Source organism: Acipenser ruthenus, chromosome 13 (genome assembly GCF_902713425.1).
Source record: "Acipenser ruthenus chromosome 13, fAciRut3.2 maternal haplotype, whole genome shotgun sequence".
Lineage (NCBI taxonomy): Eukaryota > Metazoa > Chordata > Actinopteri > Acipenseriformes > Acipenseridae > Acipenser > Acipenser ruthenus.
Window position 1 is genome coordinate 37,267,900 of NC_081201.1, and position 23,649 is coordinate 37,291,548.

At 37.9% G+C, this 23,649-nt stretch overlaps 1 protein-coding gene across 3 annotated transcripts; it reads left to right on the plus strand.

The window, feature by feature from the left end:
• Positions 1-1,191: 1,191 nt before the first annotated feature.
• LOC117417791 (cilia- and flagella-associated protein 43) lies at positions 1,192-20,182 on the plus strand. 3 transcript variants are annotated; one of them, XM_058985274.1, is made up of 38 exons: positions 1,192-1,352; positions 2,158-2,411; positions 2,605-2,701; positions 3,198-3,365; positions 3,644-3,794; positions 4,149-4,311; positions 4,453-4,529; positions 4,815-4,946; positions 5,296-5,412; positions 5,673-5,753; positions 6,982-7,130; positions 7,319-7,422; positions 7,609-7,761; positions 7,845-8,014; positions 8,253-8,405; positions 8,780-8,910; positions 9,169-9,334; positions 9,501-9,608; positions 10,268-10,345; positions 10,811-10,936; positions 11,080-11,184; positions 11,460-11,576; positions 11,962-12,168; positions 12,584-12,730; positions 12,866-12,955; positions 13,125-13,205; positions 13,719-13,844; positions 14,542-14,661; positions 15,136-15,243; positions 15,516-15,602; positions 15,869-15,957; positions 16,648-16,852; positions 17,248-17,360; positions 17,550-17,709; positions 17,988-18,152; positions 18,272-18,352; positions 19,076-19,229; positions 19,685-20,182. In XM_058985274.1, exons 1-38 carry the CDS (start codon positions 1,324-1,326, stop codon positions 19,855-19,857), a joined length of 4,935 nt encoding a protein of 1,644 aa, XP_058841257.1. In that variant the 5' UTR covers positions 1,192-1,323; the 3' UTR covers positions 19,858-20,182. The 3 variants fall into 3 exon arrangements, with proteins under 3 accessions (XP_058841257.1, XP_058841256.1, XP_033885994.1); XM_058985273.1 differs by having other exon boundaries at positions 7,854-8,014; positions 12,524-12,730; XM_034030103.3 differs by having other exon boundaries at positions 12,524-12,730; positions 19,685-20,181.
• The last annotated feature ends 3,467 nt before the right edge of the window (positions 20,183-23,649 follow it).

The following is a 23,649-nucleotide window of genomic DNA, read 5'->3' on the forward strand; positions in this document are numbered from 1 at the left end:
CAAGAAGGATAGGAACGTTATTGCAACCAAGAAGATGATAACCGTTTGTAGTTCAGATATTTATTTTCTCAATATATGTACAGACGCCCAAATACTGGAGGTACTGCAGCACCACAATGACTTTGCACAACTAGTACACGTGACAAAATGCTGACATGCCAGACCTCGGTGTCCTTCTAGCTAGTTACAGCCACGGGAACATTGTAAAATCCAACATCTTAAAACAGTGCGGGTTAATTTACAGGTTTGGTACTTATTTAATCTTGATACGGCGGCGGTATTTCGATCTCTCACTGTTTAGATCAGGAGGTGCAAATGTGTCGCCAGTAGGCTTTCGGGTCCTAAACTTAGTTTCATAACATTTTAGCAGCAATTTTCAAAACGATTTGCACCCGTTAAACAGATCCCCAAATCTGCTCTCACAAGTTCATCAGTGGAGAGCAACTGATCCTTACATCCGAGGACTGTTCTGTTTATTATTTGTACTTAAACTTGAATGTCATGCTGTTTTATTTAATGGAACGAACAGAAGTAAATACGAAGTAGCGAATGCAATTGAACCCCCCCCCCCCCTGGGTTTTTAGATTAGCGTTCTTCTGAGCTATTTGTATTTTAACTGAAGTACAGCACATCTTTAAAGGGGTATTTTAGCAAGAGTCACTATAATAAACCCCCTAATCTGTGCATGTTTGGGCGGGCGCAATTATTACTTTTTAAAATAATATATTTTACGTAGCTGTATAGATATTTAATTATATACTCAAAACCAGTTATTCAATACATTGCATTTGAAAAAAAACAAAAAAAAAAACGTCGTACAAACTCAATTTACTTTTGCCAAGACACTTTGCAGATGCAGCCATCTTCACAATGTAAAAATACACAAGTGATTCAGATTACAATTTACAGCGTGATTTGTATTGCACGTTTAATCTAATACCACTCAAGCAGATGACCGCTCCCCGCACGATAATCTTCCACACTGCTTGCTTTACAAAGAAAAGGTGAAATCGATGTCAACTTGGTTTGACACAAACCCAAGTTATAAAACTGTTTTTAAAGTGGTCGGTTTTGGTCACCAGGAATATTCCAACAGAAATTATTTTACAAACTAAATGTGACGTATGCAGTGTTACACACGATCAGCCAATCAGATAAACCCTTTTTTGGAGGGCGGTGCAATCTGAGCAACCAGTGGGAGGAATGTTTTGGTGTTTTGGTGTCTTGGCAACGGATGTAAACTGTTCGTGAAAAAATACATACCGGTACAGTACGAGCACACTTCTCGGAAATAGTTATTCGGTTTAAATATTTATTGATACAATGAAAAGTATCGGTTCCTTGGAAGTCAGGTGAGGTTATGGTTTTTATTTATTTATTTATTTTTTAAAGAACCAGGACGCTGAAAATCGTTGCAGCTGCTGGCTTGTTGTTTATCAGAAAAAAAGATTTGCAACTGGAATACATATTATCAGTTTGTTACTGTTACTGGTCGAAAAAAACAAACAAATAAAAACATATCCATTTAAAAACGTTGACAAAATCAATCGACAGCCGACATTTAGGGGCTTTTACAGTGTCGACCAGCATAAAGCAAACCCATGAGACTGATGTGTGATTACATGGCATGAACACCACCACGCTGCGTCAGGTTAGTGGTTGACACCGACAGTAAAAAGTGTAATGTTTCGAAACGCTGAAGCTCAGTGGTTTCAGCTGAGTGCAACGTGTCTAGTAAAGTGTTTACCCGGGAGCACTGCTGAAGTTCATGTTCACTTTGGTATGTATGGTCTTGCATAAACTACAGTACTGACAGAATTCTGCTGCAAACTACCTGGGCAAAGCATATCTAATTGTCCAAGCAATATCAGAAATGACACTTCCGTCAAACAAGTTGCTCTGCTGTCTCATTGCTGTAAGTGGGTTAGTGTAGGTCTATATTCTACAGGTATGAAGTACACAATATCCAGAAACGAATGGGCCGAGATCCAGTATAAATGTAACCCTTTTTGAAATCCCAACTGCTTTTTTTTTTGTTGTTTGTTTTCTTTTTTCTCAATTGATAGCCTGGGTGCACTTTTTTTTTTACTGACGCCTCATGAAAATTCATTCAAATTCCTGAAAGCAATATTCTAGTATTATTTGTTTTTCTTTCAGATGGGTGCAGGGTTTTACCCGCCAGCGTGTGGCATTCGCTGACAGCAGTACAGTGTGCTACCCTTGTGGGAATCATGTCATTTTCATAGACTTGGAAACAAAGAAGCAGCGTGTGCTTCAGAGCCCAGGAGGGAGCATTGGTGCCTTTACAGTGAATGCGTGCACCAGGATGGTGGCCTTCTCAGAGCAGAGACTTAACCCCTCCATCTATGTGTACACTTTCCCTCAGTTTGAAAAGCAGAGTGAGCTCAAAGGTACACTTCTGCTTTATTCTGTTTTTTTTTTAAGTTTTACTGTTTTGCAAAATTGGGGTCTGTGGTATATGAGTAGGGGCATCTGTTTTAAAACCTTTCATCTTGTATACACGCAGTTATTATTTTGAAATGTTTTTAATGAATGTTGGTGCTTACATTCACATCTCTAATGGCAGAGCTTTTTTTCATTTAGGAAAAGCCCAGTTGGAATATACAACACTGGCTTTTAGCAATTCTGGCCCATATTTAGCCAGTTACTCCTCAGTTCCGGACTACACCCTAACTATATGGTAGGCTATTTTAATTTCTATGATATGCTCTTTTGATCATCTGTAATCATCTTTTAAAAGTCCTTGTTTTCAGTGATCAAGCCACCACAGTTAAGAGATATTAAATAATATGTAGTTCTTCATTTCTCCAAAAGAGTGTGCTGTCGTACGTATAACAAGAAAAGTAGCTTTTGCTTAAATGGTGCTGGAATAGAGACAATTTAATCAATAATAACATTTAGCTCCCATATTTCATAAATATAATTTATGTACTTTCAACTTGGAACCAATTCCAGCTGAAGTACTCAACTGGTACATTCCAATATTTACACAATGATTTCCAGTAATGTTTGAACTATTATAATGTTTAAGGTGAAAATGTAAAACATTTGGTAGTATGAAAAAAATAAATAAAGGTTAATTAAATTACTGTGTGAATTACTATAGCTTTAATTAAAAAAAATTTGATTCCCATCACTGGTTCTTTTCAGTACTATTTTATTCTGTGCTTCTGCAGGAACTGGCAAGATGGGGTCCCTCTCTGCAGTCAAGCCCAACCAGGAGTAGAGGTCACGAGATTGATGTTTAACCCCATGAACTGGCATCAATTGTGCATGACCAGTGAGAGATCTCTTAAAGTTTGGAACATTGAGAGAAGTGACACTCTTCATTGTATGAAACCCATGTGAGTAATATGTGTGTGTGTGTGTGTATGTATTGATATGGGTGAACCACATGAATCAGGTTAAGTCACTTACTTGGTTCTTAATAATAATAATAATAATAATAATAATAATAATAATAATAATAATAATAAATACTGATGTGCATTTGAGTTAAAAAAAGAAAAACTAGCTTGAGCCATTGTGTAACCATCTGGAGAAGTTAACCTGCCATACCAACTGTACTAAAAGCCTTGCAATTTAAGGTGGAATATTTAATGTATTGTTTGATATTCCACAGCGTGATCAGCATGCCAGCTTTAGAACCTGCTGTTCCACAGACAGAAGATGTTTCCACCAGTCACCTGGGCAGCAATCTTTCTTACTATGGACCTCCAATGCCAATCTCAGCTATGTCAGGGCTCGTGGGAGAGATGGCAGAAACATTTGTGGTATTTTCCATGCTTTATGTAGATTTATAAATGTTAGGGATTGCAGAATATTCTGATGGATCTTTGCTTTTGCCTTTAACTCTGCCTCTGGGTTTGTGGTATATTATTACCAGAATATCCATTTGTGTCTGAGAGAGGATTGTTTTTCGGACTATTTTTCGCATCCTAATTGGTTTTGCTGTATACACACACTGCTGGCCATGTGCTCGAAACGGAAACTTCATTGCTTAGTAGAATGACATGATACAGCTAAAGAGTTTGCACTGTAACAAAGAATAAGGTTTTAGATGTTTTCTTAAAATGTGTAAACCAGCCATGATACTCTTTTAGAAAATATTTGTTTTCTTCCAAAAGCCAAAAGAAGCTGTGAAAAAGCAGCTTCACCCCACCTCGTTCTGTTGGACCTCAACCACTGACCTTTATGTGGGCTGTGAGGAAGGCCACCTGATGCTTGTGAGCCCTGAGACAGGGAAAGTGACTGTGCTTCATAACCTGTGTGAGAAGTATTCTCCTGGAGGTAGGGAAATCGTTTTTTGATGTGTTTACATTATGATACCAGCAGAATCTCATCAGGTTTTTCAGCTTCACATTTCAGGAATACAGAATTCCATGCTCATTCTACCAGGGTATTTAAATGTTGTTTTTTTCTATGAATTAGATAGCCCCCATGTCCTGCAACAGGGAATCCTGGACAGTCTGGCCCTGCACAAGGATGGACTCTATGCAGCAGGGATTGTAAGCATGTGTCTTATCATTTGGAAAACATCTTTGTGAAAAGTGATCACTTTTTCCCCCCCATGTTATTCAGGGCTGGCAAAGTCTTACCCCAAATTAGCTGTTCCGTACAGTTTTTAGATCTATCACTATTCATCTTCATTTATATCCAGTGCAGAAAAAAAAAAAAAAAACTCTTTAGTGTTTCTTGAAATTTTTCACATAGAGCCCCAATTATTACATAGTAGTTCCAGGTTATGGTTATGTAGCCACTGGAATATGACACTATTTTCCCCCATTTAACAGGATGGCATTCTGCGCTGCATTCACATCAAGGGGATGAACGTAGAGGTGGATATTTGCTGCGCATTGGAAGAACCAATCAGAAACATTGGATTCTCACCTGACTTCGAGTCCCTGGTCCTGGCTAGCCATAAGGTTTCAATTACTCATATCTTTATATTAGGTTTCCATAATCTATGTTTCTTCCCGTTTCATTTTGATGACATTGTGATGAGGTCATATTGTATTCCTTTCTACAGCCTAGAACCCTTCACACTCAAACGCCAAACAGTGACACCTACTGGAGAGCCTAGAATTATAGTACAGCAGTAGAATTGATTTATTTTTTGTCCAGTATGTCATTTTTAATTTTTTTTTTAATTGTGCTTCCACCATGCAGTAATATAAATGGATTGTATCTCCCTGATAAAAAAAAACAAAAAAAAAAAAAAACACACATACAACAACTTTTAGTATAAATGTCTTTCTTCAATTGTATTCACAGGGAGCTATTTACAGGTACAGCCCAGGCCAGCCTGGGGAAGTGTCGAGAATTCTAGATGTCTGTAGTGGGAACTTCGTGGCAGCAGCTCCTCTATCTCCAGGCAATCAGTATTGTGTGGTAATCTAGAACTACTTTGTTATCTTATGTTTGTATGCAGTCTAAAATCCAGTAGTAATACTAGTAAATTATAATAATACCAATGACACAAATACATTAAACCACTACTATGCCAATAAAACATGCAGCTTCCACAAAAATACTGTAAATGTGGCATAAAAAAAGCTGTTTCTTTTGTTCTTATTTTGTTTTATCACATATTTTCAATATTTAAACGTGCTGCTTTTTCACTGATTCAACTCTTCAACTCTCAATTGCAGTCAGTGAGAGAATCTGGAGAAGTTCAGGTTTGGTCATTAGAAGACGGGGACTGCACCAGCGCCTTATCTCTTAAAGTGCAGGTAACACATTAGTATTAGTCAGGGAAAGGAGTAATAGCATTAGTCTACAACTTAAAGCAATAATATTGAGGAATGTGAATTAATGAAGGGCCCTAGTACATGTACAATGTTCTGTTGACATGGCCTTAAGGAATTTAAACATAATGATTTTAACCAATCCAATACAGTGATAATCCACTGGGAATAGTCCTGTGTTTAGAAAATTGTATTCATGTCTCGCTCTATATATCCTTCTACTCAATATACAGTAGGTACTCATTATATTGCTATTCATCACATCAGTTTAGCTTCAGGAGCTACTGGCCAACACCACCCCTTGCATACATAGAGGTAGTACTCAAAGAAACGTTTCTTAAATCAAGCTACAAGGACAGATCTTTAGGGGTCAAAGTATAAAGAAAACACACCTTATTTGTATTCCTACGTGTTTGAGCATGTTTGATAGCTCAGAGATTTATTAAAAATAATCTGTTAGAAAAACTGTCAGGGCTGAGGCTGAGCTTTATGAAATAACTCATTCATACCGCATGCAGCAACATAAACATACCAATTAGGTTTTTTTGTTAAATTGGATAGGTACATTATTTAGACGCCATTGATAATTTACTGGTTCAGCTAATATTAATTATTGCATGTCGTGCACCTCTGCATCTACTGTATCATATGAGGAGTGAAGCCATTTGGTACAAATAATTTTAGTATTCAGGGAAGCAAAAAAGGGAAAATGCTATTAAGTGAATTATTAGAGTAATATTTAATGTATTCATTGTAAAATGTTTACCGTGAAACAGCAAGATAACAGAACATTTCTATTTCACCCTGAGTGCACCATGATACTGTACATGTTAAACTAATATATGGAGTGATCAGTAAGTCACAGGACAAAGGGAAAGCTTGCAAGCATTTTGTTTTCCATGTAAATGTTTTCATTGCAGATAGTGTTTCCACACCTGATGCTGTTGTCCTGTAACTGATTAATCCCCTTGCATGTCATTTGATACTGATGCACTAGACACTTTTTTGCTGTGTAATGCGTATGCTGAATGTGGATAGTGGATGTAACACATGGTGCAAATGTAGCAGTGTAATCCTTTTAATACAGTCGCTGTCACCAGGCATCAACCAATCACTCAATCAATCAACACATTCATTTACTTTCTCTGTTTATACCAGAGAGCTGTGGTTTTCTCTTCTTCTAATTCATTTATTTTGTTTTCATTGACTGAAGGCAACATGTCTGGCATGCTGCCCCAGTGCTCGCTACAGTGCTGTGGGGACGGCCTCTGGACATGTCTACTTCATTGATCTGACGAAGGTGGAACAGCCACGTGTAGTTCACAGGGTTCACCTTTACCATGCACCACTGGAACAGCTGCAGTAAGTATGAAGGACATTAGGTGCACATAGGGACCTGTAAATTAGGTTGGCGCAAACATTCCATTGGGGCAATATTTAACTGTTAATTATTTTATAGAATCAACAGCCCATGGAAATGGACTCAATGCAACTGCTGTCTATAGAATTATTATTCTCATTATTTTTGTTATTGCTCTGTTTTCTTACAGCTTTGATCAAGGAGGACAGTATCTGCTCACTGGAGCTCCAGATAAACACATATTTATTCTAGATGCCAGGCCATCCAAAATGTTTGCAGTCTTTGGATACACAGGTAACTTTAGTAACGCTCACTTATAAAACTCTCCAAATAAAGGAAAAGACCAAATGAAATGGTGATCATTATACAAGTTCATCCATTTAGTTACTTTTTTTGTAGTTAATAACTAAATATCTGTCAAGGTGCTTCATTGCATTTAAACTTGGATTATCCTGTATTGATAAAACTGTTCTGTTTCAGTGGCAGTAGGTTTTGTGTTGGGCCTCTCCACTGTCTTCAACAAGGATAACAGACACGTGAAGGTCCTGGCTCTAGTTACTCTGGAGGAAGCAGCAAACATTAAGGAAGGGACCCGACTGGAGATGTTCACACTGCCACACCAGCTATTTACAGGTACAGGGACACGTTTCCAGCAGTGAGCACTGATTTCCAGTTCAACACATTGCCCTGTTCAAACTGACCCCTGTCCCCTGTAGGAACTCTAGGAAGTCACACAAACAACCGTGGGGTCTTGATTGGTGACATCCTGCAGAAACGCCTGTTTGAAGTAGCACAGCCGCTCTCTTCAGCGGTCCTGGGAACAAACAATAGGGTCTACGGCTACTGCAACAGGTCCAAGTCCATCCAGAAGTTCATGCTAGCTGAGGTATCTATAAAGTAGTTGCATAAAATTGCTGCTTTGTATTTTTTCTGTACATGCATGCTTCCTAGATTAATGCTGATTTCACTGCCGCCCCCAACCCCCCCCAAAAAATAAAATAAAACCAATCATCCGTTGCATACATGTTAATGCTTTCAACATTGCTGCATGAATAGGGTGTACTGAAATGACGAGGTTATCCTATATTCCTCATGCGCAATCTCCTTATTATTCCGGTGGTCAGGGGGACATGAAGGGAGTCTCACATGTGAACCCAGAAAAGGAAGTTGAAGGTCATCAGCTTGGTCCAGCGTCCCTTATTTTGTCTCCCCATCAGCAGTGGTTGGCCTCAGTCAGCAAGGATGGGCTGCTCCGCATTCGAGATATTTCCAGTTTAGTAAGTACTACCTGAATAAGACAAGGGGCAGATTTAATCAGCCTCTACTCTGCTGGGGTAAATAACAAGTCAAGCCCTAAGTCAAGTAAAGAACACATTAGAACAGCTAAATAAGTATTTTAGGCAATTTAATAATTGAACTTGATTTTCTTTCTTTTACCATACTTTTATTTTGTCTAAAAAAATAATACTAATACATAATACATATTATAATATACTGCATAATTATTTCATGTAACACAAAACCTTCCCCAAGAATAACCCCACCCATTCCGGAACCCACTAGTGATACCAAAGAAATAAATGGGTCACGTTATTTGACATGATTTAATGGCGTTTCTTTAATGTAACAATTTCCTACTTTTTGGACACAGGGGAGTTATGTCCAGGTGCAGTGCCACTCGTACAGGACTGATGGGGTTCGATCAATGTCCTTCTCAGTGGACAGTCAGGCCATGTTGACCACTGGCTTCAGTGATGGTGCCCTTGTCTGTGTTAAATGGAGGTATTCATTATATATATATATAATCATACATCTATTACATACATGCTGTATGCAAATATATATTTATTAATATGTTGGTCTAGTAAATATATTCTATTTGTACAGGGATTTTGCAGACATATGCCATTATTGTGCAGGAGGTAGGCTTCTACTCAATTCTGACTCAGAATTGGAATCGGAAATTGGAAAGTGACATGAAAAAAAAGTATACAAATAGTTAATAAAAGCTGTTATTTCTGTCTTTTATAATGTTCAAAGAGTCGATACAGCTGGCAAAATGAATGTTGCCATTGAATATGGCCAGAGTGTCACGTCGCAACTGGAGACCTCTGTGATGCTGGCAAACGTGAGCCTCATGGAAATGCCTGAGTGGAAATCAGCTAAAGACACACCACCTTCATCTGCGGTGGAGAAAGAGGCACAGGTTTGGTTACTTGAATTAATTTGGGCATCCATATACCAGCATTCTAGTGAAGCCGCTACAATAAGGATGCACTGTCTCATTAACTTTGCCTTAGCAAACTAGGCTGCAGTGCAGTCGCATCTCTAGCAGTGCTCATGTGAATTCATTACCTTATTTTTGCATTTAGAAGGCCAGTCAGAAGAAGAATGTGGAGGTGACTGAGGACCTCAGTTACACCATCCTCCCTTTAGTCAGCCCTGTGGATGCCATTTGGCTCGATGAGAAGCTGGATGAGGTAAAGCTTATTATTTATTGCCCTCTGCTGGATATAATGGAGTTGTCAGAGGTGTCACACTTGCATTCACAAAAACATATATAAAGTAATGTCACATTACAGGATGAAAGCAATTGAAGACATGGTACTGTCTATCTCACCCAAATGCATTAGCCCTTTGCACCTACCCTATTCAAAGCTACTTGTTGGGTTTGAATGATATCCTGCTTGTGTACTTCTTTTGAAGTCCGTGATGGCCATAATGACTTGCTTTTTCAGTGAAATGTCTGAAAGTGTTCTCTCGCTTTGTTGCACCAGTCGGGTATAACCTGTTTAATTTGTAATTTCTAGAAATTAGCTTTAATTATAACTAGAATGGGTTTTTATACTGAAAGTGTCAGCTTAAGAATGGATTTACTGCAATGGCATTACATAGCAGAGAGCTAGTTCTCACATCAGTTCATAAGAGAAAAAAAAAAGTTGGCTCGTAATACAAAACATTAAAAAGGGAAAGAATCCTTAGGATTACCTCAGGAAATAATTGTGGAGGATAATTGTAATAATTACAATACACAAAATAAGAGACGACTCAAAATCTATTGGGAAATTCCCTTCACATGCTTGTCTTGTCAAGTGTTTCTTTTTCACTGATGTTTGTTTGTTGTAATTATATTTTACAGGCAATCAAAGAGGAGAGCCTGGAGTTCACAGATACAAAGAAAAGCCTGAGGAAAGGCATTAAAGAGCTTCGGAGGGCAGTAAGCATCACGGGCTAAATGCAACACTAAAGGAAACATTAACACACAAATACCTAACTGGTGAATTTCAGCGTTTATGTAATGGTTAAAAGGTACTGGTTCTTTAATGGTCTTCATTAACTCACTTTGAAGGACCTGCCAAGTGTACCTTACTGTTTTTATGAACCAAAACCTACCTTTTATAAGTGAGCGATAAAACATAGTTTATCTGGTGTAACCAATCAGATGATGACAAAACCCCTATAAATGATTTTACCCCTTTTAAATGTTTATTTATGATGCAATTCTCAATGCCGTTTTGTTTTCTGTTAAAAACGATTGTAACGTAGAATGATTTTAATTTTTTTTTTCAATAGCTCCAGTTTGTGTTTTGTAACTACTGTCTACACACTTCTGGTTTAAACCCACACTTTGGTAACAGACTGGGTTTTTAGAGTACTTTAACTTCATGCAATCCCCTTGCAGATCCAGGCTATGATGCGTGAGAATGAATCCTTGCCCGAGATTGAGAAACTTGAACAGCAGGAGTTTAACCTGGACGTGGAAGAGCAGAATAGGTTACAAGTTGAGGGGGAACAGGAAGTTGCCAGGGTAAGAAATATCTCATCTCTGAATAACACTTTGTTAGATGTTCTTCTTAAATTTGAGGATGATGAACTAGCCTTGGTATCCGTTCTTGCTCTGACCTTCAATAGTCTTTGGAAAACCATTTTTTTTTCTCCTTTTATCGAAAGATCTGCAATGAGATTGAGCTGGAGAACCTGGCCAAGTGCTACCTGCGTGATGTCCTCAAAAAGGAATGCTGGGACTCTATGGAGGTCAAAGGTCGAGCGATTAAGGTAAGGCAGTTCGAGCTTTAGCCAGGTCAACATAACTGTACAATAGTGTTTGCTGGAATTGTAGGCATGTTTTGATAAACATGTCTTTGATAACATTCTCCCCATGTCACTTATATTCACCCTGGACAGATTCAGGTGGAGGATAGCAAATGGTCTGTACTATACAGTAGGTCTAGGATTAGTTTATGTGCTTGGTGCTACTGGTCACTGTGACAATCAGTCCTGTGAAAATCAGTCCTGCTGATGTATAAAACTCCATTCGGAATCGTTTTCAGGCATTCTGCTCAGAATATGAAGTGAAGAACTATCCAATGAAGGAGCGAACTCAGAAGGAGACTGAGGAGCTGGTACGAATCAGCCGCCTGAGGAAGATCGAAATGGCTGACCTACAGGTAAATGATATCTCTTTGGAAGGTTATGTCTTTTATTGTAACATGAACTTGTTGCTTTCTGTTAACTTCCTTGTAAGGCCAGTCTTTTTTTTGTTGTAGTTGTTTTAACAATAAACTGTTTTTAGTGCATTGGTCTATACTGGTCTATAGTAATAGCCAGGGCAGATGCCGAATGCAGAGGAACATAATTCTAACCCAGACTAAACCTTGGTTCAGACTGTATTCAAAATTAGCACGATTTAGCACGATGGAACACAGTCACAGTTTTGAACTGCCCTGAAGCTCTTCAGCTCTGCCCAGCTTCAAAGATTTCAAAACAACAAAGCTGAGGATTAACATTTTGTTCCACCAACCCTATGCAGTATGGTACTTTGCTGTTCTTTAGATTCGGAAGGAGATAACTGAGTTCCAGACAAAGGCGCAGTCTGACAAGGATGAAGAGGAGATAGAGGAGGAGGGAGCAAATGAGTTGGAGAACCCGGCTCTAACAGGCAGTCTGAGCGCCCAGTACGATGGCTGTAACCCTTATCTGTACAGCCAATTCAGCCTGCACACCAAAGAGGAGAAAATCAACCAGATCATTCTGCTACAGGTAAGAGCAAACACTCATATATGGATGGTTAGTAGAGAAAACACTGTAGAGCCTCAAGCTTAAACAATGGCTTTCATCACATATGATACATTATGCGGTGAGAATTGTCCTGGCTGTGGATGTCAACTTAAAAGGGATATTGGATCATGAGATATCCTGCAAAGTTTTCCAGCAAGCACACAGCATGTGAATATTTGGTTGTATGACTACTGGAAAACCAGGACCCAGCATAGGGCTATTAGTGAAACTGCATCTGCATCAATTCTGCCTCTTAGGACAGGTCAGGTGTTGCTACTAGGGGTGGCTAGTACAATTAGGAAGGGGTTAAAACATCCAACACATTCCTTTCTTTCAGGATGTAATTCACAGCGTTAAATTAGCTTTCAACAAGGAGTTTGAGTCTGTTTTCAAGCAGAAGGAACAGGAGATCAATCGGGTGAAGGACAAGAACCAGAGGCTTCAGGAGATAATGACAGAGCTGGATCTGAAGGAGAAGCTCTGGGAACCAGAGCTCTGTGATAATGAAAAGCCAGAGCGGGCTCTCACTGTGAACGATTCAGAGGTAACAAACCACGCAGCTTAGCTTAAAATAAAAAAGAATGTAATTCTGAACCATAAATAAAATACTGTAATTTAAAATATTGTAATTCTAGATCACTGTCTACATGTGCCTTTTAAAGTATTATTCTGTTTCCAGATCAAAGTTGAAAAATATCTCACTACAGAACAGAAGCGGAAAGCAGAAGAGTTAGCCAAGATTGAGGAACAAAGAAGGCTGGCTGCAAAGGTAATTACAAATAATTCCTAAAAAACGGATTTTAGCATTGACATTCCCAGTACATTTTGGATGGTAGTGTATACGGTGTATATGGTATCTTCCGGGCATGACATGAGTTAGCTGATATAGCTATAATCTAGTACTGAAAAGGAATCTGATTTTGTATTTTTTCCTAAAGGGTGATAACGCTAGAGAGCGAGCTCTTGATGACATGATGGGTGGAGTCCTTGAGGTGAAAAAAGAGGATATTCTAAAAATGGTAAGACGATTATGGCATTGGTAAAACCTCAACAATGTTGTTAGACATAGCCCATCTTTGCAATATTGTTCCCTCAGAATAACCCAATATAGGTGTAAAAATGTATTTTCGGTGAATTGACTCATCACTGGCCCTTGGGGACAAGTCAGTGGTGGTGGAGCTTCTTTCAAAACTGGTCTAATCAGGCCCCAAACCTAAGACAAACCCAATCTAGACATACCTTACCTTCTAATCCCTTTTGTTGGACATGTGTGCAGTCAACCGAATGCATCTCAAGCCTGAAATCATTAATGAGTCAATGGTACTGAAATTCAAACCTATTAACCTTTGATATGGAGAACACAAAGAAAATACATATTTATAGAAAACAATAAATCAAGCAGCTTAAAGAGGGTCCTGGCTAGTTTATAAATGTGTTGATTATATCAACTTAGCAATTGTATGTTTACAAATGGAACAATGCATTAGATCTTGGTGATACAATGATTCTTGTCTTCTTTCTTAACTCTCTAGGAGATCCCACAGCCAGAGTTCACGTCCAAGCCTGAAGCACAATGGTTGGAAGATGAGAAGAAGCAGTTTAAAGAATATGAAAAGAAAGTGAAGGAATTGAACGAGGAACGAGAAAAATACAGAAAGGTAAAATAAATAATACTCTGTGGGCACTACATAGCCAAGTCATTTTTCTTAAACATTTTTTTAAAGATATATAACTCAAGACAGACAATTTTGCCTGTAGTCATGTGTTTTTTTTTTTAAACCTAAACAAGCATGTCTCATCAGATCAGCTATTTAAATACTTAATAAGTTTAAACTTGCCTACATATTTACAGGGCAGTTGGTTACAATCTGATATAGTTTTCTGCTGACAGAAATATGTCCACTGAGCAGTACATTTTCTAATATTGCAGATAATAAAAGCACACCCTAAACCAGGCAATAGCTTTACGCTATATGAAAATGTGTTTTACTTCATGTATAGCGGTGAAGAAATCTGAAGCGAAGTATTGAAGGTCACAGTAGTACTGAAAAGAAACAGTAATATATTTGGACACCCATTTCAATGAGTCTTATAGACAAAGATCACCATACAATTTGAGACATGTCCAATTACAGTATGTTAGGCTGTAAAACTGTAAAATTGTGCTGGCTACTGTCAACTAAGTGTTAAGGTTTTCTTAACCTTAACTATCCATTTAGTTTTCTTGTCAGGTACAGTAAGAGATCAAAGTCAATTGAAAACGTGTATTAAATATTATATACAGTAGTGTAGTGCAGATACATTCCACCAATTCTATACAAAATGTTAACGTTGTGATTTCTCCGTGTTGTTTAGACATTGGAAGCAGAAATGAAGAAACTGCAGACCTCCATCAAGGACTCGACCCAGGTCTTCGATGAAACACTGAGCAGACTGTTTGAGAGGAAAGTGAAATCTGAAATGGTGATCTACCAGGTAAAGACTTTAACAGTAAATCAAACGAGCGCTGCACAGCTGGGCACCACTTTTGGTTGCACAGCTGTTTTACCAGATTGTAAACCACCAACATCAATCCGAATTTGAGGTTTATTACTCACTACTGTGTCATCTACAGAACATCGGTGAACGGAAATATCCTGCAGCATGTTCCACAAGGATTTATTATACCAATAAATAAAAATCACAGTTCACTGTGTCATTTTTTTTTTATCCCTAATATAAACATATTTAGTTAAAGGGGCAACAAAGGACAATTCTGCTTTTCTTTTTTGAAATTATAAGGTGTGCTTTTTTCCAAAAAGTCGATATTCTCTAATAGAAAATATCCCTAAAAAAAACAAACCAGGTATAATCGGGTGATTATTCAGAAAAGATACTCTACCCCTGACTGGGGAAAACATTCAGTTTACTGTGAGTTATTATTAACTGAACTGCTTTTACTGTTTTTAGGAGGAGCTCAAAATTGCAAATCTGGTATTCTCAATTGTTATTGAAGAAGAGTTGGTTAACAGGGAAACAGAGCTCAATCACCTTCTTGATAAGACAAGGAAGATGAAGGTAAAAATAAATATGTAACACTGTTGATTAACACTGTCGTTGTTTATATTCATGTTTTTATGACAACTAGTATGTTTTCACTTCAAGAAACAAAAGCTATTAAATCTATGTAATTCTTCAAATGATTTCCCAGTCGTTGGAGTCACATGACAGTCATATAATCGTGTGACTAGGAGACGCAGCAATTGGGTGTTCCATTTCAGCTTTTGCAAGCAACAAGCCACCATTGTTATTTATTTCACTGTTAATCCATTTTTAAATTTGTTCAACAGCATGCTAGTGCAGAGGAATTAAAAAACTGCAAAGTGCAAGTTGACGCCTTCAGGGAGACCTACGATAACATTGTGGCTGAAGACAAAGTAAGACTGATAAGGCATTTTGCAACAATGGCCATAGTAATAACTATTAGCTTTCTAACATTAAAATAATATATTCTTGACCTATTTATAGAAAACCTCTTTATGTTTGTCATTTTCTTCTGTCAAACGTACTGTACAATTGTACTTTTACTGTTGGCTATTTAATTAACAGCATTCATTGCATTAGAAGCCTTTTTTTTAGCTGAAATAAAGATGGCATTTTGGGAACTACTGACTTAACCCCCCCCCCCCCCCTTTGCCCTTAGCTGCTTGACCGAGGGTTCAGAAAGGAGTTTTTTGATGTGCCGACCAGTATGGTTGACCAGCTGTACAAACTTTACAAGCGCAGACCCAGGTAAGATTACATTGAATACCAGGAAGAAGGTGATGTTTTGCTGCTCTGGTAGCTTTCCACTCTGACATAGCACGCAAGACTGTGGGAAATACATGACTTTGGTTCTTCGGACCAACGGAAGATATCAGTCATAGCCTCAATTCATGGTATGAGACATAATGTTTTGCATGGTTTTCAGAAATTGGAGTTGGTTTTATTTAATTATTAGTCACCGTTTAATAAAATTGAAATAAAGCTGGGGCATGTTAGTTCGTGCGATGGGATGCAATTAGAGATGGTGGTGAACAATGGTGTACAATAAGGCCAAGTATGTTCTGTCAGAGAACTTTGGATGCTGATTTTTATTAACCCAATGATGTCTCAATCTACTGAAAGTATATCTGTGGAACCAGATTTTAGGTAAACGATAAGTAATTGTTGGGCATTGTTAAGAGATTCTATTGCACATGCTGTATATAGTGGTAATGATCAGGAAAATCATTATTTGCCTAGATGGGAAATACCAAGCATTGGTTAAACCTATTTAAAAATACTAACATTAACAGTTAGAGTTAATCGGGGTCTGTGAAACCAGCTGTTAATGAGTTTTCACAATATGGTCACAATAAGTTTAATTAACAAATCAGGCCTTTTCCATCATCACAGTTAATTATGACAGAAAGGTTCCTTCCATTCCTTGATGCTCCATAGGGTACAGAGGATGAGAACACAAATCGACACAGTCGGACCAGCAGACCAGCCAGGCTCAGTACAAGCCACCAGGGACGCACTCTTCCCATTAATGAAAGCCATGGGTGAGCTGGATGACCCACAAAGCATGCCTGAGGGACTGGATCCGTCCATCTGGCAACGGTTCTGTCTGTCCAGAAGAACCAAAGTGGAGAGTGAACAAATGGTATAAATCTGGGTTTTAAAACATCGTGAAGAACTATTTTACACTGTTCTCTACCTGGAACCAAGCTATTATTGTGACATATGAGAGGTATACAGTACATATCTGAAGCTTGATTGTAAAATAGTTTAACCAATGTGTAACATGGTTAAATTTGCATATATATATATATATATATATATATATATATATATATATATATATATATATATATATATATTAATGTTTTTCAAATATGATATGTCATAGTACCAGTATTCAACGGGACAATATTCCACCTCATAAGTACCAGTGACAAAAAAGTAGATCAATATGTATTTTAACACATTAACAATGATGTGCAAGTATACTGTAGCTTGACTTGCATTCTGCAAAATTAAGTTGCTTTTTCTTCCTAGGTGAAACAGAAGGCTCTCACTTTGGCTGAGATGCAAGCGTTTCTGCAGAAGAGAACCGAAGAAGATGAGAAGCACAAACGTGACATTGAAAAGATCATAGATGATCTCAATGGGTAAGAACGTGTTACATTGTCCCTTAAAACTAATCATAATGTCCACAGTGACGAGTTGTAGCATTTAGAATGTAATGCTGGTTAATTATACAGTGTTACTAGGTCATAAAAGTGCTTTGTATTGCATTGTTTTTACTTCACTGATGTAACTATATATATATGTGTGTGTGCATGTGCTTCTAAACACAGACTTCGTGAAGAGAAGATGCGGTTTCAGTTGGATCTCATTGTTCAGTTCTTGCTGAAGCAAGGAAGTGTGGAAGTGGATGGCAGCAACTTCATTGCAGACTATTCCGATGCACTCCTCCTTCACAGGGGTGCTGTGGAGGATCTCAATGGAACAATCAGGGTAGGGGCATATCAGCCGTAAAGAACTATGCAGTTAACATTAACAATGACTACAAGAGGTGTACAACACAAAACAGGCCCCCAGGCATATGCTGAAGATCTGACACAGCACTGTGTTCCCCTTTGTGGATTTAAGCAAATCAAGTATGCAAAGTAACAGTTACAGACTGTATATTATTCTCTAAACAAAAAGGTATCCCATTCATCGATGTTGTATTTCCAATAGGGGTTATCCCAAAGAAAATGCATCTCCTAACATTGTTTTATCTCCTTGTTAAGACATTAGGGGAGCAGAAGATAGCAAGCATGGTGGAGAGTAAAGACTTCCGAAAGGGAATTATCCAGCAGGAATGGGAACACATGAGAATGAGAATGCAGATGGAGGATCTGAACAACAAGGCTCGGGATATCCAGATGCTGAAAGTGTCCAGAGAACTGCAAGTGGTAAAGTCATATAATCAGTAACTCAGTTTGCCTCTGGAAGCCTTTTCCTGTGGTGTCTGTTGTCATATGGCTGATCAAGATCTATACATTGCAAGAGAAAATACTGTTATTTTTTTCAGTATCTGAATGAGACTGACCATGAAAGCTGTTCAGCCAAGCAGATGTCTGTTCTGGAGCAAACACTAGCTGCCCAAAAGAAGGTGATTATATTGAGTTTAAAATACTGAAGTAGCACTTTGTTAAATAAAATTTAAAAGATCTGAACATAAAGGTTAAGTAGAGCTGAGGGAAGCGTGTTTAGTTAAACTATACTGAGCATCAAAAGCATCTGCTTATTCAGTGGTCTCTGAGCCCTAGAAGCCACACGTCTTCCGTGGCCTGTCATTGACAGAGTGTGCCTGGTTATACTGTCTCACCAGGTTTGAAATTGCTGGCTGTGAGCACCCAAGACGGCGAGCCACAGTACGCTGCCCTAGTCCAGCCTCCAACATACCGATTGCACAAAGGCGCTGTTCTCTTGACAGACGTGGCATATTGGTGTTTTTCTGCGATTTTCTTTATTGCTTTTATTCAAGCTTGCAATTCAACAGCTGAAATCACTCCATAGCCAGTGTCCAATCAACTGTCTCACTAATTAGGTGATTAAGTGCATATGATTCAGTCATAGTCACTCAAGCGTGTCATGGTCAAGGATGAATGATCAAGTGATTAAAAAGAAACCAAAAACAATTCATCAATGTCCATCATTTATACCTTATTTTTTTTCCAAAAAGAAATGTGTTATAATAGTGATAAGTTTATTTTGATGCTCAGTATATATTTGTATTCTAACTTGGCTAGAGTCGAAATATCTGCTAAAACTGTGTTGCATGTAAATACTATATATTCGTTTTACAACACTCCAAAAATGTGTCATGCTACAGAACCACAAAAAGAATGTGAAAAATGCTAAAAGGATCATCAAGGGGCTGGAGAGACAGATCACCCATAAGGACAAGGAGAACGACAGCTTGGACAAGGAGCTGCAGGAACTGCTAGTGACAGTATCTGAAAAAAGACACGTCTATGGTGCCATTGGTAAGGCAAGAAAGTCCTAGGCAGTGAATCAAAGCTCTGAACTTGATATCTCTATGACTACTATATATATATATATATATATATACACACACAAATAACACTAACAGTCTGTCTAACTACACTGAGTATAATGTAAACCATGCTTTTTGAATAAGCCAGAACCTGCAGCAAATTTATAAAAATAGTGAGTTATCTGTTTATTAATTACTCTTCATGTGCAGTATGGCCCTATTCACAAAAATCTAAAATGATCCTTTGAAAAATGAGAATGAACTCCTAACGCTCTCCAGAACAGCTGAAAACAGACTTGGTGATCTGCAAACAATTATTTGAAATGGCCATTTCCTAAGTTTCATGAATATGGTCCATTTTGTGATAAGATCCTTGACATTTTTTTTGTGTTCAGAATGCATTTTAACTTTTGAACTTTTTCTGCTTTCTTCTTCTATAAACAGCTGTGGAAGATAACACAGCGATCAACACGGAAAAACGATACCAAGACATCATTGAGAGACGGAAGCTGGTGGACTTGGCAAGGACCCAAGCCCAAGAGGTTGCCATCCTCAGAGCAGAGGTTGAGAGGCTGAGAATGAAGACTTTCCCTGCGTTGGTTCAAATAGGACACTGAGCTTTACAAGAGCAGAACAAATTACCCTTACAAAATTGGATAGACTGACACATTTTAGCTTGTACATCAAAAAGATCTATGTCATTTAATTGAGAATATTATTTCATTAAAATCTTTCAACATTGTTGTTAACATATGGCATTAACTTAATCAAATAACAAACATGTTTTTCCTTTTAAATAAAGTACCATTACACAAAACCTCACTACTGTCTTCTGCACATTCTTGTTTCTTAATGAACAAGACAGGGAACTGCCACTGCTGGGCTGAAAACGTTCTAATTAGCAGGTACTGGCTCGGCTAAGCAGGCTGAACAGACTGATATCTGCATGTTTCAAAGTTACCGTTCAGGTTGGTTTAAACCCCACACCTCTAAGATGGGGTCTCTGCAGACAAATACAAGTACCCCAGCCTTTAAAGTAAAATATTCCATTTTTTTCTACTGCAACCCATCAATGTGATGTGTATGTGAAGTCTTCCTCTGTCTTGTCATAATGCAGCAGTGTGCCCACCAGTCCCAGGCTGTGTGAGGCTCAGCTTGCTGCCATCTGCAGAGAGAGACGACTGGAGTTCATACAGGACAGACTGGCTGCTGCTTCGCCATCTGTCTATCAGAGAGTGCACTCAAATCATTCTGTAAAGCAGGGGCATCTTGTAAGCTTTGCAAATGTGTAAACCATTCCCATTGACTGACAGGTCTTTTGCAGTACAGCACTACATACTTCTAGTGACCTCTGCTGGCACAGTTAAATCTCCAGGTTCCTAAATGCATTATTTATGAACGACAGGTCGTTTATTAACAGCAATACATTATTTATTTATTTTAGTATCTGTGAAGGGGGGTGTTATAAGCATCATACGCATGGGAGGGTCATACTCAAAAAACACTCTATCATGTATAGACGTATCCCCTCAACTCAACACCGCACGACCAGCATGACAGTAAGTAAACATAGACCCAAAGAAGCGTTCTCTTTGTATACCGGTAAGTTAGTGATCAGCAGATGTGTCAGCCGCACGAAAAGCAGTGTGTGGTTTTCACTAACTCTACTGTGCAGAATAAATGATATATAAATAAATATATATAATTTATTCTGCACAGTAGAGTTATATATATATATATATATATATATATATATATATATATATATATATATATATATATTTTCTGTGTAAATATCGGGACGCGGGACATTTACTAGGAAATCCGGACTGTCCCGACCATCTAGGGACTGTTAGCATGCATGACTGTCTATAAATACCGGTACAAATTACATGTTATAATAAAGTTACCGTATTTATAAAGATGAAACACTATTTCACCCCCGCTCTGAAAATATTAGCAATACTTTCAGCAAATCAGTAAACATAGTTCTGTGTGTGTTATTTTCCCCTATACTGACTTCCTTCAAATCGGTCACTGCTCAATGGAGTTCTATCAGCGCATGTGTAATATTTACCAGTGCACCCTGGGGGATGTAGTTGAAAATGTTTTTTATTTAAATTTTTTTTAAAAACAAGATCAAATAACCGTTGAAGAAATAGTTGGAACACCACCGCTGGTGCTGCACGTGTACTGTATTGTACTGTAAACAACCGACCCAATACAATTATTACTGTTTTTATATTGTCTAATTTTGAATCAACATATTGTCTCAGAGTAAATTCTAAAATTGTGTTCCAACAACTGTTTCCATAAACCGTCCACAAACTCTAGTGTCTGATAGCATGACACTATATTTCGACTGCACTGTACCATTTTTTAGTGTTTGGGACTCCAGATAAAGAAATAAACTAATTAACAGCAGAGAAACAAGCCCCTTGCCTTTTTTTTTTTTTATATATAGAACATTTTATTTTATGTTATATTTTAATATTCTTTCAGATTTTTACTTTATAAGTCCTTGTTAAAAATAAATAAAAAAAAATACATTGATATTTCCTGCACAATGTTATAGATAAACACAAGTCTGTATAAAAAGTGAATCTTAAATTTCATTGTAAGAAGCCTGCTGGATTTGAATAGGATCAAACGCTCTTTGTATCTTTTGTAATGCTCAGTATTGGAGAGTATCATTTTGTTTGCCACCATTGTTACTAGAATACACAACATTAATGTTGGAAATTGTTTAATAATACTTTTGATGCCCAAAATACTCAACAGTGTTGACATTTTTTTTCTTTCCATTAACAATGGTTCCAAGTTTTTTTATTCCATCTGCAAGGACTAAAATAAATACATAAATAAACAAAATAACCAAGAAACAACACAAACGGTTATTTTAAACCTGCGCCTAAGCATGTTCTTGATAGATTTATAAAATTGTGTCTCGTTTCTGGAAAAATGGGGAAATGTTTGTACTGGTGGTCCTAAATATTTCACCTGAGTTTGTAATCCCTCCAGTTTACACGTCAGTCGAAGTGTTGACAGATGTGGTAATCATTTGAACCTTTTTCTGTCAAAGATCATGTGACAAAAATGTTACAAACTAGGCATGTGTTCGTAAGCCTGAAAGCTAAATTACAGACAACTGGGGTCATGTTAGCTTTTTAGTGTTATCATAGGACCACTTGACTTCCTCAATGAAAAGTAAAACAATAAAAACAGAGCACAGAGCACCTCATGTAGGTGGTTGTGATTGCACTGAGCCAGCACATTCAAGTTCATTCAAATCCCTTTGTCTGTGGTCTGCACAGCCCTTCCTGGCAGCAGATTATAAACATGCAAGCCTGCTGAAACAAAAGTTATGATGAAAACACGCACACATTGCATGGATACCCTGCTGTTTAAACAACAGCAACCTGGCTTGTAAGACATACAGCAGCGTGCAAGTGGACACACAGGTCACATGCTTCCAGCCAGGGACATAATGTGAATCAGCCTCCATTTACCATCACTGTAGATGTCATAGCTCTCATCTCATGCAATATTCATTTAAATTGAATGAGACCCCTTAAGATTGCAGCTCTTATTTTCAAGGGGGCCCTGGTCACCCTCATGGTCAACACAGGGAGCAGGACCTTTTGCTCCTACCCTGTGTAAATTGTTGAGTGAAATGAAAAGCATTGTATTACTGTATATCGGATCTCTGATTTTTAAGTTTGATTAAATTTAGCTCAGTCTTAAAACTAGAGTTTTTTTTTATGGTTCTATTAATCTTTTCCTGTTTTTTTTACAGGAACGTTAGGGTCTGAGTTTTTATACAAGGAATTTGGATATGTTTTGATTTAACCCTCTGTAGTATTTAGTAAAAGAAGAATAAGAAGTTTTCTGGGTGAATACCGGGGGTGTAATATTGTAGGGCCAACAGAAAAGCAAATCATCTGCTGTAAAGGCAGTGCAGTTAAACAGCAAAAAAAACACTATTTTTGAGACAGGTACTTGATGATGGGATCTAAATGCCCAGTTTTAACTTTTCAGTCTTCCTTTTTATTGTTGGGTCATAAGAAACAAACAGAGAACTGTTCAAGCCAATGAGAAAGATGAGAACCAGGGGTTTTAAACCCTATAATTTGACTTGTGTCTGACATGACTGTATCTCCCACGGCAGATGATTTATTCTTTGTACCTCCCTGTGATGCGTATTCCTGCAATTCATACCCTGCACAATGTTATTCTGATCCCCGAGGCAAAAAGGTGTACAGGTGAGCCCAACCCAGCCGCACCTTGAATTTCTTATTTTACCTGCCTCAGGGTGTATGATTTTAACCGCTTGCTGATTTCGAGACAGCCGCCGCCTAAGTTAATGTTTCTCCTTTTATGATCTTAGATTATTAGCGTTTGAGTTAGGA